Source organism: Desmodus rotundus, chromosome 7, assembly GCF_022682495.2.
Source record: "Desmodus rotundus isolate HL8 chromosome 7, HLdesRot8A.1, whole genome shotgun sequence".
Lineage (NCBI taxonomy): Eukaryota > Metazoa > Chordata > Mammalia > Chiroptera > Phyllostomidae > Desmodus > Desmodus rotundus.
The window spans coordinates 100,099,991-100,114,342 of NC_071393.1; the positions used below are offsets into that span (position 1 = coordinate 100,099,991).

General features: G+C 32.2%; 2 protein-coding genes across 2 annotated transcripts in view; one reads left to right on the plus strand and one right to left on the minus strand.

Annotated features, from left to right (window-relative positions):
- The window catches only part of GPR137C (G protein-coupled receptor 137C), a 45,447-nt gene extending 34,804 nt beyond the window's left edge, over window positions 1–10,643 (plus strand). The window contains exons 4-7 of the mRNA XM_024567265.4: window positions 4,956–5,105; window positions 6,285–6,410; window positions 6,771–6,889; window positions 7,779–10,643. Coding sequence (XP_024423033.2) covers window positions 4,956–5,105; window positions 6,285–6,410; window positions 6,771–6,889; window positions 7,779–7,956 — 573 coding nt within the window. The 3' untranslated portion in view covers window positions 7,957–10,643. The remainder of the gene's footprint in view (window positions 1–4,955; window positions 5,106–6,284; window positions 6,411–6,770; window positions 6,890–7,778) is intronic.
- A 3,187-nt stretch (window positions 10,644–13,830) lies between these two features.
- The window catches only part of ERO1A (endoplasmic reticulum oxidoreductase 1 alpha), a 38,721-nt gene continuing 38,199 nt past the window's right edge, over window positions 13,831–14,352 (minus strand). Inside the window, exon 16 of the mRNA XM_024567897.3 lies at window positions 13,831–14,150. Within this exon, the coding sequence (XP_024423665.2) occupies window positions 14,090–14,150 (61 nt within the window). The 3' untranslated portion in view covers window positions 13,831–14,089. The remainder of the gene's footprint in view (window positions 14,151–14,352) is intronic.

Genomic DNA, 14,352 nt, shown 5'->3' on the forward strand with positions numbered 1-14,352 from the left:
AAATAGAAATCAATGAAACAGAAAATAAACGATAGAGAAATTAAAGCCAAAAGTGAATCCTTTGAATATATAATAAACTTGATGTACAGGACAAAGCAGAACGAAAACACAAATTACCAATAATATGAATGAAAGAGGGATTATCACTATAGATCTTAGAGATATTAGAATAAAAAAGAGGGAATACTATAAACAACTCTGTGGGTAAATTCGACAATTTAGATGAAATAGACAAATTTCTTTAAAAATAACAAAGTTGATAGAAGATAAAACACAAATCTGAATAGCCCTTTATTTATTTTTAAAAAATGAATTTGTTATCAGAAATTTTCCTCAGAAAAACCCAGACCCATGTGGTTTCATTGATTAATTCTTTCAAATATTTAATGAAGAAATAACACCAACATATAAAAACTCTTTTGAAAGTAGAAGACGAAGGACAGTTGCTAACATGTTTTATTTATGAGAATAGCATTACTGTGGTGCAAAAACTTGACAGAGATATTACAAAACAAGTAAAAAGTACAAACTGGTACCCCTTATACTTAGAGACACAGAATTTAAGCAACATATAAAAAGGATAATGCATGATAACCAAGAATTCCTCCCAGGAGTGCAACATTGGTTTAACATTTTAAAAATCAATCAACATAATTCACTTCATTAGGAGAACAAAGGAGAAAAATAATCATTTGAATAGAGGTAGAATATACATTTATCAAAATTCAGCATCTTTCATCATTAAAAAACAATGAAACTCAACTAATAGGGTACAGGAGGAATGTTCCTCAATCTAATAAAGAATTATTAAAAAACCTACAGTTACTGTCATAGTTGAAGTACTGATTGTGTTGTTGCCAAGATTGGGAACAAAGCAAAGATACCCACTCTTGCCATTTCTGTTCAATATTCCAGTAAAGAAAAAAGAAACAGAAGGTTTAAAATTAAGAAGTAAAACTGTCTCTGATTGCAGATAACATGATTGTTTATGTAGAATATCGTAAGGACTCTACTAAACAATTACAAGAACTAGTAAGTGAATTAAGATCTGAGGATACAAGGTCAAAATATAAAATACATTGTATTTTTATATATAACAGTTACAATCAATTAAAAATGAGATTCAATAAATAGCTCCATTTACAATATTATCAAGAATAAAGTACTTAGGAATACATTTTCCAAAAAGAGCAGGTAGTACCTCTATACTGAAAACTAAAACATTGCTAAGAGAAATTAAAGACCCAAGACAAGGAAGCCATTGTTCATGGATTGGAAGTTGCAGTATTAAGATGTCAGGTCTTCCTAAAATGATGTAGAGATACAGTGTAATCCAAATCATAATTCTGCAGAGAGGTTTTAAAGTAGAAGTTGACAAGCTGATTCTAAAATTTATATGGACATGCAAAGTACCTTAAATAGTTTTAAAATAGTGCTTTCCAATAGAACTTCCTGCAATGATGAAAATATCTTTACATCTTGGGTTTAGATAAAGATTTCTTAGACAGGTCATAGCAAATAATCACAAAAGAGTACATTAGAATTAATTAAAATTTTAAATTCCTCATTAAAATTCAAGATTAAGAACATCGAAGGCAAGCCACAGATGTCAAGAAAATATTTGCAATATAAATATATCTGACAAGGGACTCATTTGCAGCTTATATAGAGATCTCAATACATAAAAATACAAATCAATGATAAAAAGACAACCCAATTTAGAAGTGGTGAAAGATATGAATAGATTCTTCACAAAGAAGGTATACAAATGGCCAACAAACACAGTATCATTAGTCATCAAGGAAATGCAAATTAAAACCAAAATGAGATACTACTACACATCCACCAGCATGGCTAAAATTAAAAAGAGTGACAACACCAAATGTTATCTAAGATGTGGAGCAACTGGAACTCTAATACTTAGTTGGAAGTATTAAATTGTACATCAATTTTTGGAGAAATCTGGTAGTTTCTTACAAGCTGAACTTATGTCAGTATCTACCATATGACCCAGCAGTTCCACTCTTAAGTATGCACTGAAAAAAAAAAAAAAAAAAACAGTGGAACATATCCACAAAAATAATTGTATAAAAATGTTCATAGAAGTTATTAACATTAGAATGGATAAACTGTCATATAAACAAACACATAATTATACAGCAGAATTAGTGTAATTAACTGTCCTGGTTTGCCCAGGACTAGAAAGTTTTCTGGTTGTAGGACTCTCAGAGCTAAAACTACAAAACTCTTGAGTGATCCAGGAGTTAGTCACCCTAATTATTCACCTCAGCAATACAAAGACCTAACCACTGATAAATCCAACAACATGGATGAATTTCAAAACATTGTGCTAAGTGAATGAAACCTACTAAGTATTTTATATTCTATGGTTTCATTTATATGAAGTTCTAAATCTGGCAGCACTATGTTGTGGTAAAAACAAAAGCAGGAGATTATTTGTGTCTGGGACTTTGGGGAAGGGGTGTGAGGGAACTTTCTGGAATAATGGTAATGTTCTCTATTTTGGTAGAGATATGGGTTACACAGGTGTTTTAGTTTGTCAAAACTAAAATGGTCAGTTGAGGTTTCTGTCTATCTGCATTCTAAAAACACCTGTAAATAAATATTAAACTCTAGTTAATGACAGAAACAAGTGTTAATGATATGTGTACTAGAATGAGTGTAACTCCTCTTGTCAAGTGTGGAATTTTTTTTTAATGGCATATTAATGTCAGGGATGGAAGAAGACAGAATTATTCCTTGAAGATTGCTCCTGAGGAGAATTGTTTGTTATGACTATTCATTTAGGAAGCTTTTCTTTAACTTCTGACACTTTCCATGTTGCTGGGTCCTTATTTTTTGTTTTGTAATTCTCTGTTTTGCAGGAAGAATTTTACTTTGTTTTCTAAATCAACGAGCTTCTTTTATTGTTGTATGTATGTAATTTGGCTGCAATTTTGTTTTATTAATTGCTTTGGTATTGCTGATTCTTTGCTCTTTTCTCACAACTGTTTTTAAAGTTTTTACAGTATTTATAAGTATAAGCAGAGTTTCATATCATAAGATGTCTTTTTAGCATTTTTTTTTCTTAAAGCAGTGACTATGTAAACTTGTGGTTATTTTGAAGGATGGTAATGCTTAGAATATTCTAACTTTTCTTACTAACTTACTAACTTAAAGTTCTAACATAAGTTTTCTTACTAACTTAAAGTTAACTGACTTTTCTTTAGTAATGTACTTTTAAAATTAAGTCTGGATTGGTTTTAGATTAGCAGTTTTATTAACATTTTTTGGATTCACAAAAATAAAAATGTACATTATAAAAATGTTAGCCTGTATTTATAAAAATTTAATATTGCTAGGGTTTTAGTTCTTTCACACATACTTTTTGTTAATGGTAGTGGGTTAGCTCAAAGAAGGTACTCTGTTACTATCCAACATCTTTTAAGATATCTTTCATCTTTTAATTCTCTTTCTTCTTACACTTCTAAAATGCAGTGGTCTTATAAGGAAATTATTTATAACAACGGTTCTTAATCCTACCAAGCCCATTGCAACCTTCTAATCACAAACATTTTTAATAACCTGTTTCTATCCTGAATTAATAGAATGTTTAACCTACCTACACACTTAACCTCAAAAATTCAGTGTCATTACCCCAATTGTAATAGAAAGGGGAAATAAAAGAAGTGATTAATAAATATTTTAACATGTAAATTTTGGGGCATAATGTAGTACTCAGATGATTGTATCTATACATAGAAATTGAATGGAACTGCTACAAATGCAGACTGTTACATGTGTATTGCATTGGTGCCTTATGTACCACAAACAGCATTGCTGCGGTTTCATGATTTTCTGAAATATTTTACCATTCTTGACAAAGTTCTGAACAAAAGACAAATTTCCCTCAATTTACATGTTTATGTGTTTCTGAAAATGTTGGCATCTGTTTAAATTATGAAAACATAAAATTTGTTTGTATGTATACTATAACAGAATTAGGTTTTGACTCAGACCATTAAAAACAGGTTTTTCATCTTTGTGAATGTCCAGGAGGACAATGGAAAGTATGAAACTCATCTAGTATCCCTGGCCCTTGGGCACCAGATGCTATCATTGTCCTGTAATCATTGTAACAACCAAAACACAACCTCCCAAAACACCAAATTGGGTGTTTTTGCAGTGTATCTTTGGCAATTGTGTCACTTCTCAGAATAATGTTTTTAAATGCATAAGATAAATAAGATTACAAAATAAACCAATTGTATTGAAATACAGACCCCAGGTTAAGTAAGATCCCTGCCAAAAGTTGATACCACACTCCTCTCCAATATACACACTCCAGTTGAGAACCACTAAGTAAAAGGGCTCTCTATATTTGGGGAATTGGTGAAAAGCCTTAGTATTATGGATTTGAAAGTACACTTGGTACCTACATCATTTTGTCTTCAGTATAAATTGTATCAATAGGGGATTAACATGAACTAATAGAATAATAGAATGAAGAAAACAGCACAGGAACTACATTTCTAATTTTCTATCTTACTGGAAATTAAGTATGTCAAATGGGCTCATGCTTCTTCTATTCTCCATTCGTTACCCATTATGCCTGAACTACCTCTCTGATTAATATCAATCATAGCTCAGGTCTTTTGTCAACTTGTGTATTTATATATTACTTAAGGGAGTGTGGTAACTGTGGCAGGAAAAAATCCTCCTCCACATGCCATTGGGCAAGCTGGCAAAGAATTTACTTGTATTAACGGGTAGTTTAAACACAAGTGGTTCTAATAGTAGAAATTGTAAAGCAAGATAATAGAGTTTATTTCAATAGGTACTCATTCAGTGTTTTCTAGGAGTGTGTTGCAAAGGTGGCTATATTATAGGTGGGTGAATAGCTCATCATGACAAATGTGTAGAGTACCATGATGATGATTTTTTATTTCTTTTAGGGTATGTCTCTGTGCCAGACTGTCGTTGTAGGCTCTGTAGTCATTCTTCTGTATTCTTCAAGAGCATGTTATAACTTGGTGGTGATCACCATATCTCAGGATACATTGGAAAGTCCATTTAATTATGGCTGGGATAATCTTTCAGATAAGGTAAGTACCTACCATGTATTGCCAGACTAACTATAGGATAATGCAGTTAGCTTTAAGTAGGAAAATATTTTAAGTGACTTACAAACACTTTTATGGAATCTCTAACTACTATCAATAACCATACTTAAAATTCTATGTTTAAAAACCCTCATTTAATGTGGCACTTGAAATTATTCTTCAGAGAGAACTCCCAAAGGAGCATTTGTCTTCCTTTTTGTACATAATACTAATAGTGCCATAAATCTATTGGTCATAAATATATTTTACAAATTTTTAAAAGGACTGTATTTAAATATCTATGGATAAATTGATTGCCTGTCATTAGCTAGTGAATATGGGTATGTCTTTAATTTATTAGGATAAAATTAATTCTCTTGCCCAAGAAGTACATATAACCTAAATATTTTGTTCATTTTTAGATATTTAAATAATAACTTGTTTGAAAATCTGGCATTATCAGTCTTGATAATGGGAGAGCATTCACGGTTCTTGGTTGCCAGATGTTTGCCATAGTAATTCCCAGTACTCTAGCTATGCATATTTAACCTTCCATCGTTCTCCACATCCTTCCTAAAAGTGCATATTGACAGACTACATGTCACATCTTTTATTTATATTAATTTAACTTTGTATTGAATTTAAGGAATCCTGGAATACCCTTATATGAGAATTTTAGTTACCTTTCTACAGAGAAGGAATTTTCACATGTGACAGATTCTCTTCAGTCTCTTTCCCACCCCTCTCTCCCTACATCTAGTAGAGTAGAAACAAATTCAGTATGGAGTTTGTAAGTGGAAGAGCTGAGCAACTTACATATTCCATTCTCTAAGGTGTGACTCTGGGTGCTATTTGCCTGTGGAGCATCTGGAACCAGTAGTCTATTTTATAACCCTCTTCCAGCTATGTGGACTAAAAATGAGATCACTCTATATCTCTAAAAATATTTTCATATATTGATGCATCGAAACTTAACAGCTTTTTATTCTACTTAACATCAGTGCATTTTATATCCTTTAGGTAAATGTCACTACATTAGAAACCACAAATATGAAAAATCTGAGTTTTATGTTTGTATTCGATATATTTTAACTTACCCTACCTGAAGCAAGTTAATTGTGGAGGGTGACTAATTATACATAAAACAGATTTCAAAATTGCTCTGCCATACTCTATTTACAGGCCCATATACAAGACGTAACTGGAGAAGAGTACATAGTATTTGGAATGGTCCTCTTTCTGTGGGAACATGTGCCAGCATGGTCAGTGGTACTGTTTTTCCGGGCACAGAGATTAAACCAGAATTTGGTAAGATATAATATTCCCTAATGCCTCTTCTCCTTATTTAAAAAAATAATTGTACGTTTATGTTGATTTTCTATTTTTGGCAAAGCATTATAAAATAGATCCCAACCTCCTGTTGTAGTTGAAAAGTAAATCTTCAGGCCCTGTCTGGTGAGCTCATTTGGTTTGAGTGTCATCCGGTGCACCAAGGTTGCAGGTTTGATCCCCCGTCAGGGCACATACAAGAATCAACCGATGAATGCAAAAATAAGTGGACAAACAAAGCGACGTCTCTCTCTCCCCTGCCCCTCTCTAGAATCAATAAGTAAAAAATTGTTTTAAAAAACTAAATCTTCATATGCTATCTACTACTTTTTTCCACAGGCACCTGCTGGCATGATAAATAGTCACAGTTATAGTTCCAGAGCTTACTTTTTTGACAATCCAAGACGATACGATAGTGATGATGACCTGCCGAGACTGGCAAGTTCAAGAGAAGGAAGGTATATGAACTGAATTAATACTGAAGTAGATTAAAGAGAACAAACCTAAGCTTTAATCCAAATGTGAAAAAGGTGATTTGGTGATACAAATATCAATAAATAAAATCATTTAATGTTGAAGCTTAGAGCAGATGTTAAACCCATGATAGGATCTGTACTATAAGGACCTCTCATTGGACTCTAAGCCTTGGGGGTAAAATGGTACCAATTAATTCCAGGATCCCTCATTGGTTCGAAGTTGGCAATCATTGGTAAGCAGGAAGAAATATTGTTGTGATTGTATGTTTCCTTATCTATAGTGCTATACAAAATCCACAGAGAAACTGTAGATAAAACTCTTGGGAACGTTAGATGCCATAGGAAATCTTTTTGTCACTTCCTTATTCCCAAATCATTGCAAATCCATACCATTAGCTGTGTATCAGGGCAAAATGAAAGCCTTAATACACACCTACATAATGCTTTCAGCTTGACAGAGCATTTTGTATAATCCTCCCTTCATCTGGACAAGTTATTTAACCCAATTTTTTAGCCTGTTTTTCATCTGTACAGTAGAATAATAGAACCTGTAGGACTGTTTTGAGGATTAAACAAGTATGTGTAAGTATACATAATTCTACTTGTGTATGCCAAATGTCTTAGAGCCTAGTATATAATATGCACTATTATTATTACCTGGTAATCAGGTTCTAGTTGTGACATTTATTCATTCTTTTTTATGATATAGAATCAAAGGTATTAGATTAAAGTCATTAAATTTTATAGAAAGTCATTGTGTTATTTCAGTATTTGATACTAACTGTATTATAAAATTCTTTGAAAAACAAAAAATACCAATGTGACCTATTATATACTGATCCAGTCCTATGGCTTTTTTTTGTTGTTGCAGTTTACCAAATTCACAAGGGTTGGGCTGGTATGGCACCATGACAGGGTGTGGCAGCAACAGTTACACAGTCTCTCCCCACCTGAATGGACCTATGACAGATACTGCTCCTTTGCTCTTTACTTGCAGTAGTTTAGATTTGAACAATCACCGTGGCTTATATGTAACACCACAAAACTGACAGCATTACTAAGTTGTGATTCTTCAATTGTTTTTCATGAGTGTATATATTCAACATGCTTAAATGCCATCTACATAAACATTCCATTATCGTTTGCAACTGAAAACAACACCTGGAAATGTGGCTGTGTTCAGCAGAGGACACGGCTATTACTTTGACCTCTTCATGGTAAAATGAAGTTAACTGGAACGTTTGGAGTGGGAGAAACGAGAGATTAGATGTTACGGCACTTGATGGCCTCCATACATCTTGACTTTGGAACATCAAATGCATATTTGCATATTTGCACTTTTATCTTTGTTTTGAAGAGTACACTGCAGTCCCCAAAGTCCTAACTCCAGTGTTCACCCTGGGATACATTGTTCGACAAATTCGGAGGCGGTTTTCCTATTAAAATCAAAGCCTGTATATTCAGTGGTGTACTTTATATGGCATTCTTACCCAATAAAAATTTTAGTGTGAAAAGTGCATAAATTAAGGCATAAAAATGTATTATTCTTTTAAAAAATATACTAAAAATATGTAATCATTGAAGATACTTCTAAGCATGATCATATAATACCAACTGAAATTATTCAATCATTTTTTAAAGGATAGTAAACCTTAACAGTGATGAGGAGCAGTGTTCTTTGGAAAGCCACAATTATGTCTTCAAGGAGAAAGTATACCAGTGAAAATTATGTGGCTACTTTGAGTAGAACTGGTCAAGTGGTTATTTTGTATGACTAAGATAATATATATATACACATATACATGTATATGTATACACATATACATGTATATGTGTATATATATATAGTAGATTAAGCATGATTCTTCAAGAAACAATAGTGGCTTTTGCATAGGGAGATTTTGGTAGAAACTTGTTGGGACTAAACAAGTTTACAGATGCATTTAAGAATTATTCACAAAATATACAATTCTAAGTTAAAACATGATTACGTTTTCAAAAGCATTTGATTTAGCTGAAACAAGATATAGCTGATTTTACCTAAAAATCAGTATTGTCCTCAGGTAAATTAAATCATGATACATAATTGCAGTGAACTCAAGTGCAATACTTAGTAGGACATGAGACCTCCTTCAGTTTTCACATTTTTAATCTTGTATATGGGCAAAGCCAAATTATATTTAATTTAAATTAATTCCAGCACTAGATAAATAAGTAAACTGATATGAAGGTACTAAGTAGGTAAGTATAAAACCAGTGGTTAACAATATTGGAATACTTTTTCAATTATATTGAAAATATCTTGAATGTCCTATCCCAAATCTAAAAAAATATATGGTAGTCTAAGGTAATAGAGAATTTTAAAATGCACTTTCTACCAGTGTCTATATTGAAAGAAGGAGATGCTGAATACCTCAAGATGCCAAGGGAATAGGCACCATTGGGAAGTTGTCACAACATACTTAAAGACACCTAACTTTATACAATTGTCTGCTGATCTCTTCCTTCAGAACTAGAACTAAGACAACTGTCTTTTTCTGTCTCCTACTTTGATTAGAAAGTTATGTTTTATTTCCTCTTCCTTAAAATACCTTTCAACTTTTTAATAATTGATGCAGTAACTTCACAAAAGTATAATGGTAGGTGAAACCCCAAGGAATAAATGAAAATTTTAATGCTTTCCATCTTTTGGGAGGCTGGTACACAGCCAAAGAAACTTTTTTTTAATCATAAAACAATGATTAACTATAGCATACATCTATAGTTATGCTTCTTAGGTTTATTTACAAGGTCTCTTATTATAACCAAATTATTTAAAAATTGATAGTACAGAGTTAACCCTGGTATTTACATGATAGTATATTATGCACCTGAGAATATTAGGATTACATCTTCAATTAATAGATTTCTTTTCAGAATGCCAACTATTTATTTTCCTAATGTTAGGTATTTAATTATCTAGAGCTATCTGAAAAGATCTGTGTTTTTCTTAATCCTTGGGTTCAAATAAATTTTTTTCTAGTAAGGTTTCCCTTAGATAATGTTCATATTTGACCAGATAAGCAAAGACTACTTTTAAAAAATATTTCAGATAAAAAAACTTGGTTCTTTCAGCTGCATTAGTTGATTCTTCCAAATTTGAGATTTTTAAACTCATTCTTATCACAGACTAGGATACCTGAATTCTTACATTTGTCTCTCTATACACATCTCCCACAATACATCACCAAAGACAACAAAAAATAAGCTTCTGGCCCAGTTTTTGCTTGAAAATTCCAAAGCACTAGGAGCACTTTAAGTTTGGTCTTGAAAGGAATTGTTTATAAAATCAAAGGGCTACCGATTCCCTGTTCATCCTGCACTGAAGCACATGATGACAATTTCACACCTTCCTTTTTGGTTTATTAATTAGACCAGTGTGTTTCATTGCTTAAGTGTGTAATTAATTCTACAGTGATTAGCAGTACTTGTTTTTATAATTTCATTTGGGTGGCCATTAATTTTGAAACTCTTACCACTCATTATAGCTGGTTGTAGTTTTATGAAAGATGTAATTTACAGCTAGTGGCTTTTTTATGCATAGCTGACTTTTTATTGTTTAACAGTGTTTCCCAGCTATATAATCAGTTTCAAACTGGTTGTAAAAGTATAGCTGTGGCCAATGAATGTATTTATTTGTTGTCTCACTAAATTGTAACAAAACACTCCTGTTAAAATAAAAGTGTTTGTGCTTTTATTTGGAGGTCTGGTTTTCTTAATCTCTCTTAACAAACTATACCAAACGAGTTCCTATTGTATAATAATAAGAACCCTCGTGCTACCAAAGAAAAAATAGGAATTACAAATGATAGTCTACTGTTTGTGAGTTTATAATTACACCTAGTTATCATGTCCCTTAGTATTATACACTAATTTGATAGGAACTGTCATACACTTTACTTTAAAATAACAATATGATATTAGTCCATGTTTATTCAAATATTAAGAAAAACCCTCGTGTAAAATAATTTATAACATCTATCTCCATTCCCTTAGAATCTTAAATAGGAATAAATTTATCTGGCCCATAATCTTGGGCAGCTTTTCTTTGATTATTGAAGAAATTCCTCACTTGATGTTACCTTTTCCCCTGAAAGAAAAGGTCTTACTATTTTTTCCATGATGACCCCTTTTTCATAACCTGCCAAAACCACACCAATTTTGAATACAGTTTCAGGATGTTTACTGATGTCGTAAAGTCCACAAATCTTTGGGAGTCTACTGACTCTTGCTGCAAATAATATTTGGAGTGAAATTATGACCTCTAATAAAATAGTTTTAAAAGCAATTTATTCAACAAACATTTAGTAAGTGTTCATATGCAGAAAACTATGTTGTGGAAATGCAAAAATGGATAAAGTTCCTTTTCCTGCCCTTAAGGAGCTCACATTCTAGTAAAGGAGGCTTAAAAAAACAAAAACAATACAGTACAATAAGTGACACAATAGAGGTAGGTTGTAATTACAGTGGTAACAAAAAAAGGAAGTTATTTATGGCCCTCCTTGGATGCAACAAGGGCGATTTCACAGAGATGATGCTTTAGCTGGGCCTGCAAAGATACATACAAATTTTCCAGGTGGGGAAGGATAGCTTGGGCACTTGATGCAAAGTGAACAGGATGCACCAGGGTGTGGGGGACTGACCATGGTGCATTGGAAGAACTCTAAGTCCATTTTCTCAGAACATGGGGGCTGGGGGAAGTGGGATTGGGAGACCACATCAGAGAACCTTGTTAGAGTGCTTCTAGAAAACCCACTCTGGTAGCATTGTGGAGCAAAACAGAGGAGACAGGCTGGGTATAAGCAGATAGGTTAGGGTAGTTCTTTAGTTAAGAGCAAAGAATATGGGAAGACAGTGATGTAGCAGAGATACGGAAATCAAATCCATAGCTCTTAGACATTGATTGGATAGGAGGAAGATGGAGGAGAGGAGTGAGCCTAGAGAATTTGGGTGATAATGGTTCTGAATTTAACCAGAGTAACGAACATAGGCATAAGAGTAGATCTGGGAGAGAATGATTCTTTTAAGAAACACACACTGGTATCCTGGAGGACAACCAAGGCAAGGTTTGTAGTAGACAGATGAATGGATAAGTCTGGGCTAAAGATAAGATTTTAGAAATTGAATTGGAATTACCCAAAAGTGAGAAGTGGTGGTGATTAAGGGAACAAGAATGAAAGCCTGAGGAATAACATTTAAGGCATAAATGAAAAGAAGCTAAAAAGGAGGCATCCAGGATTAAGTGAAGAAATATAAGGAAATCAAGGGTTTAAAAAAAAAGATTTTTAAAGAAAGAACTGTCAACAGTGTCAAATGCAGGAAAAAAGTCAAATAAGAAATGCCTTGTGAACTGAACTGTGGATTTAGAACTAGGGTTTTAGACTTCAGAGGAAGAGATTGCTAAGAACTACTACAGAGCCAAAAGCCAGATTTTAGTTAAGTGGTAAGTGGGAGGTGACAAAGTGGAGATAAGATTATTCTTTCAAAAAAACCTGGCTGTTGAAAAAAAGGGGTAGAGGCATGAGAGAGGTATACTGATAAATTATCATTTAAATCCATAAACTTTCATATATGGTGCTTATTTCATAGTCCTTTGAGTCTCCAAGAATATTGACTTAACTGGTAGGTTAAAGTCTTTCTCTTCCTGCCCTATTCAAATGAGGGGGAAAGGAAAATACAACACATATTGATATACTTAGCTCTGTCATTATTCATTTAAAACATACTGAATGCATATTCATACATTCATCCAACAAGTATTTATTGGATATCCACTATGTGCTTGGCACTATCCCAGGCCTTAAGGACAAAGAAAAGAAAAAGTATACAGCAGTGTAAAATGGTACTTATAAACCATTATATAAATAAACCCTGTTTTATTAATAATGTGACATCTCAACATAATTAACCTGCTAAGACATATAAAGAGGCACATAATTTTGAGGTATACAGTTTTTCCCCTACAATTACCATGTGATATAAATTCCTAAACCCCTTCAAATATTTTTGTCCTTGAAGAGCTTCCACTAATGAAACCTCCCAAAATTACAGTTTAGTTTTAAGGAGAAAAAGGAAATGAATATAAAAAACAAAAAGTTATATACACTATGAGTTTACAAATCAAACAGTAAAAGCGCAACAAAACTCAAAAAGAACACTAGATTAAAATTCAAAATGATTCCTTATTCTATTATAGTTCCAGATTTTTTCTGAAAAAATTATTTTTAATAAATTATTCAGTATTACACACTAAAGTATGGAAGGTTCAAAGGTCACGATCAGTGAATCCGGGTGAAAGAGTTCTTTGTACTATCCTGGAAACTTTTCTGTAAATTTGAAATTATATAAAAATAAAAATTTCTCCCAAATTTTATTTGGTATTAGGTAAAATATTATGAGAATAAATATATAAATCTATTCAATTTTCACAATGTACAGAAATCCCTTATGCCTTTCAATTGTCACTGTATCTTTCTACAAACCAAAACAAGCCAATCAAAATAGTAATTCTAAAAGTGATGTTTTTTTTCATACCGATGTATTTTAGGGTTGCCAGATAAGATACAGGACTACCAGTTAAATTTGAATTGTAATAAGAAATAATTTTTTGGTATAAATATTTCTCCAATATTGCATGCAACATACTTATATTAAAAACTATTTATCTAAAATTCAAATTTAACTGGTCATTCTGTATTTTTATTTACTATATCAGTTAACTCTAAATGCATTGAAGAATTTTAGGCTGTTATTATGGGTTATTCATGAGCCTCCTTAGCATTTTTCTATTAAACATTTGTCACAATGTTTAGTTTTATTTATATTACATCTTACATAAAATTCTAATTTGAGAGACTTAAAACATCATATACTTTTACCATATATGAATTTAATAATCCTGATTTTATTCAATATTAAACTTCAAAATTTGTGCCACATTACCAAAGTATAACTTTTACTCACAATATTATACATAGACTTAACACAATTAAAAAGTATTTACTTAAAACAATATGTCTCCTTTTACAAAAGCAGCTTTATAAAATGTTCGCCTTAAGACTGTCATTGTTACTATGTCTTTGAACAAAATCCTACTCTTTGACCTCCATTGTCCAGAAACAGGCATATGTCAACTCGTTTTCTTTAATGAATATTTTGTAACAAGTTCCTGAAGTTTTCTAATTCTTTCACACTTGTGGAAATTCTGTAACCAAAAAAAATTGCATTCAGAAACTATCTTAGATAACTTTTCTAAGGTATTCAACTTTGTATTTTTAGAGCACAGAAAAAAATTTTAAGTAATTTATTTCAACAAATTTAAAGGTGCATAAATCATTTAATCTATTTTGATGTACTTTCGTTCTTTACTTGATGTGGTAAAGCTAAGATAACATTCCCCATAAATT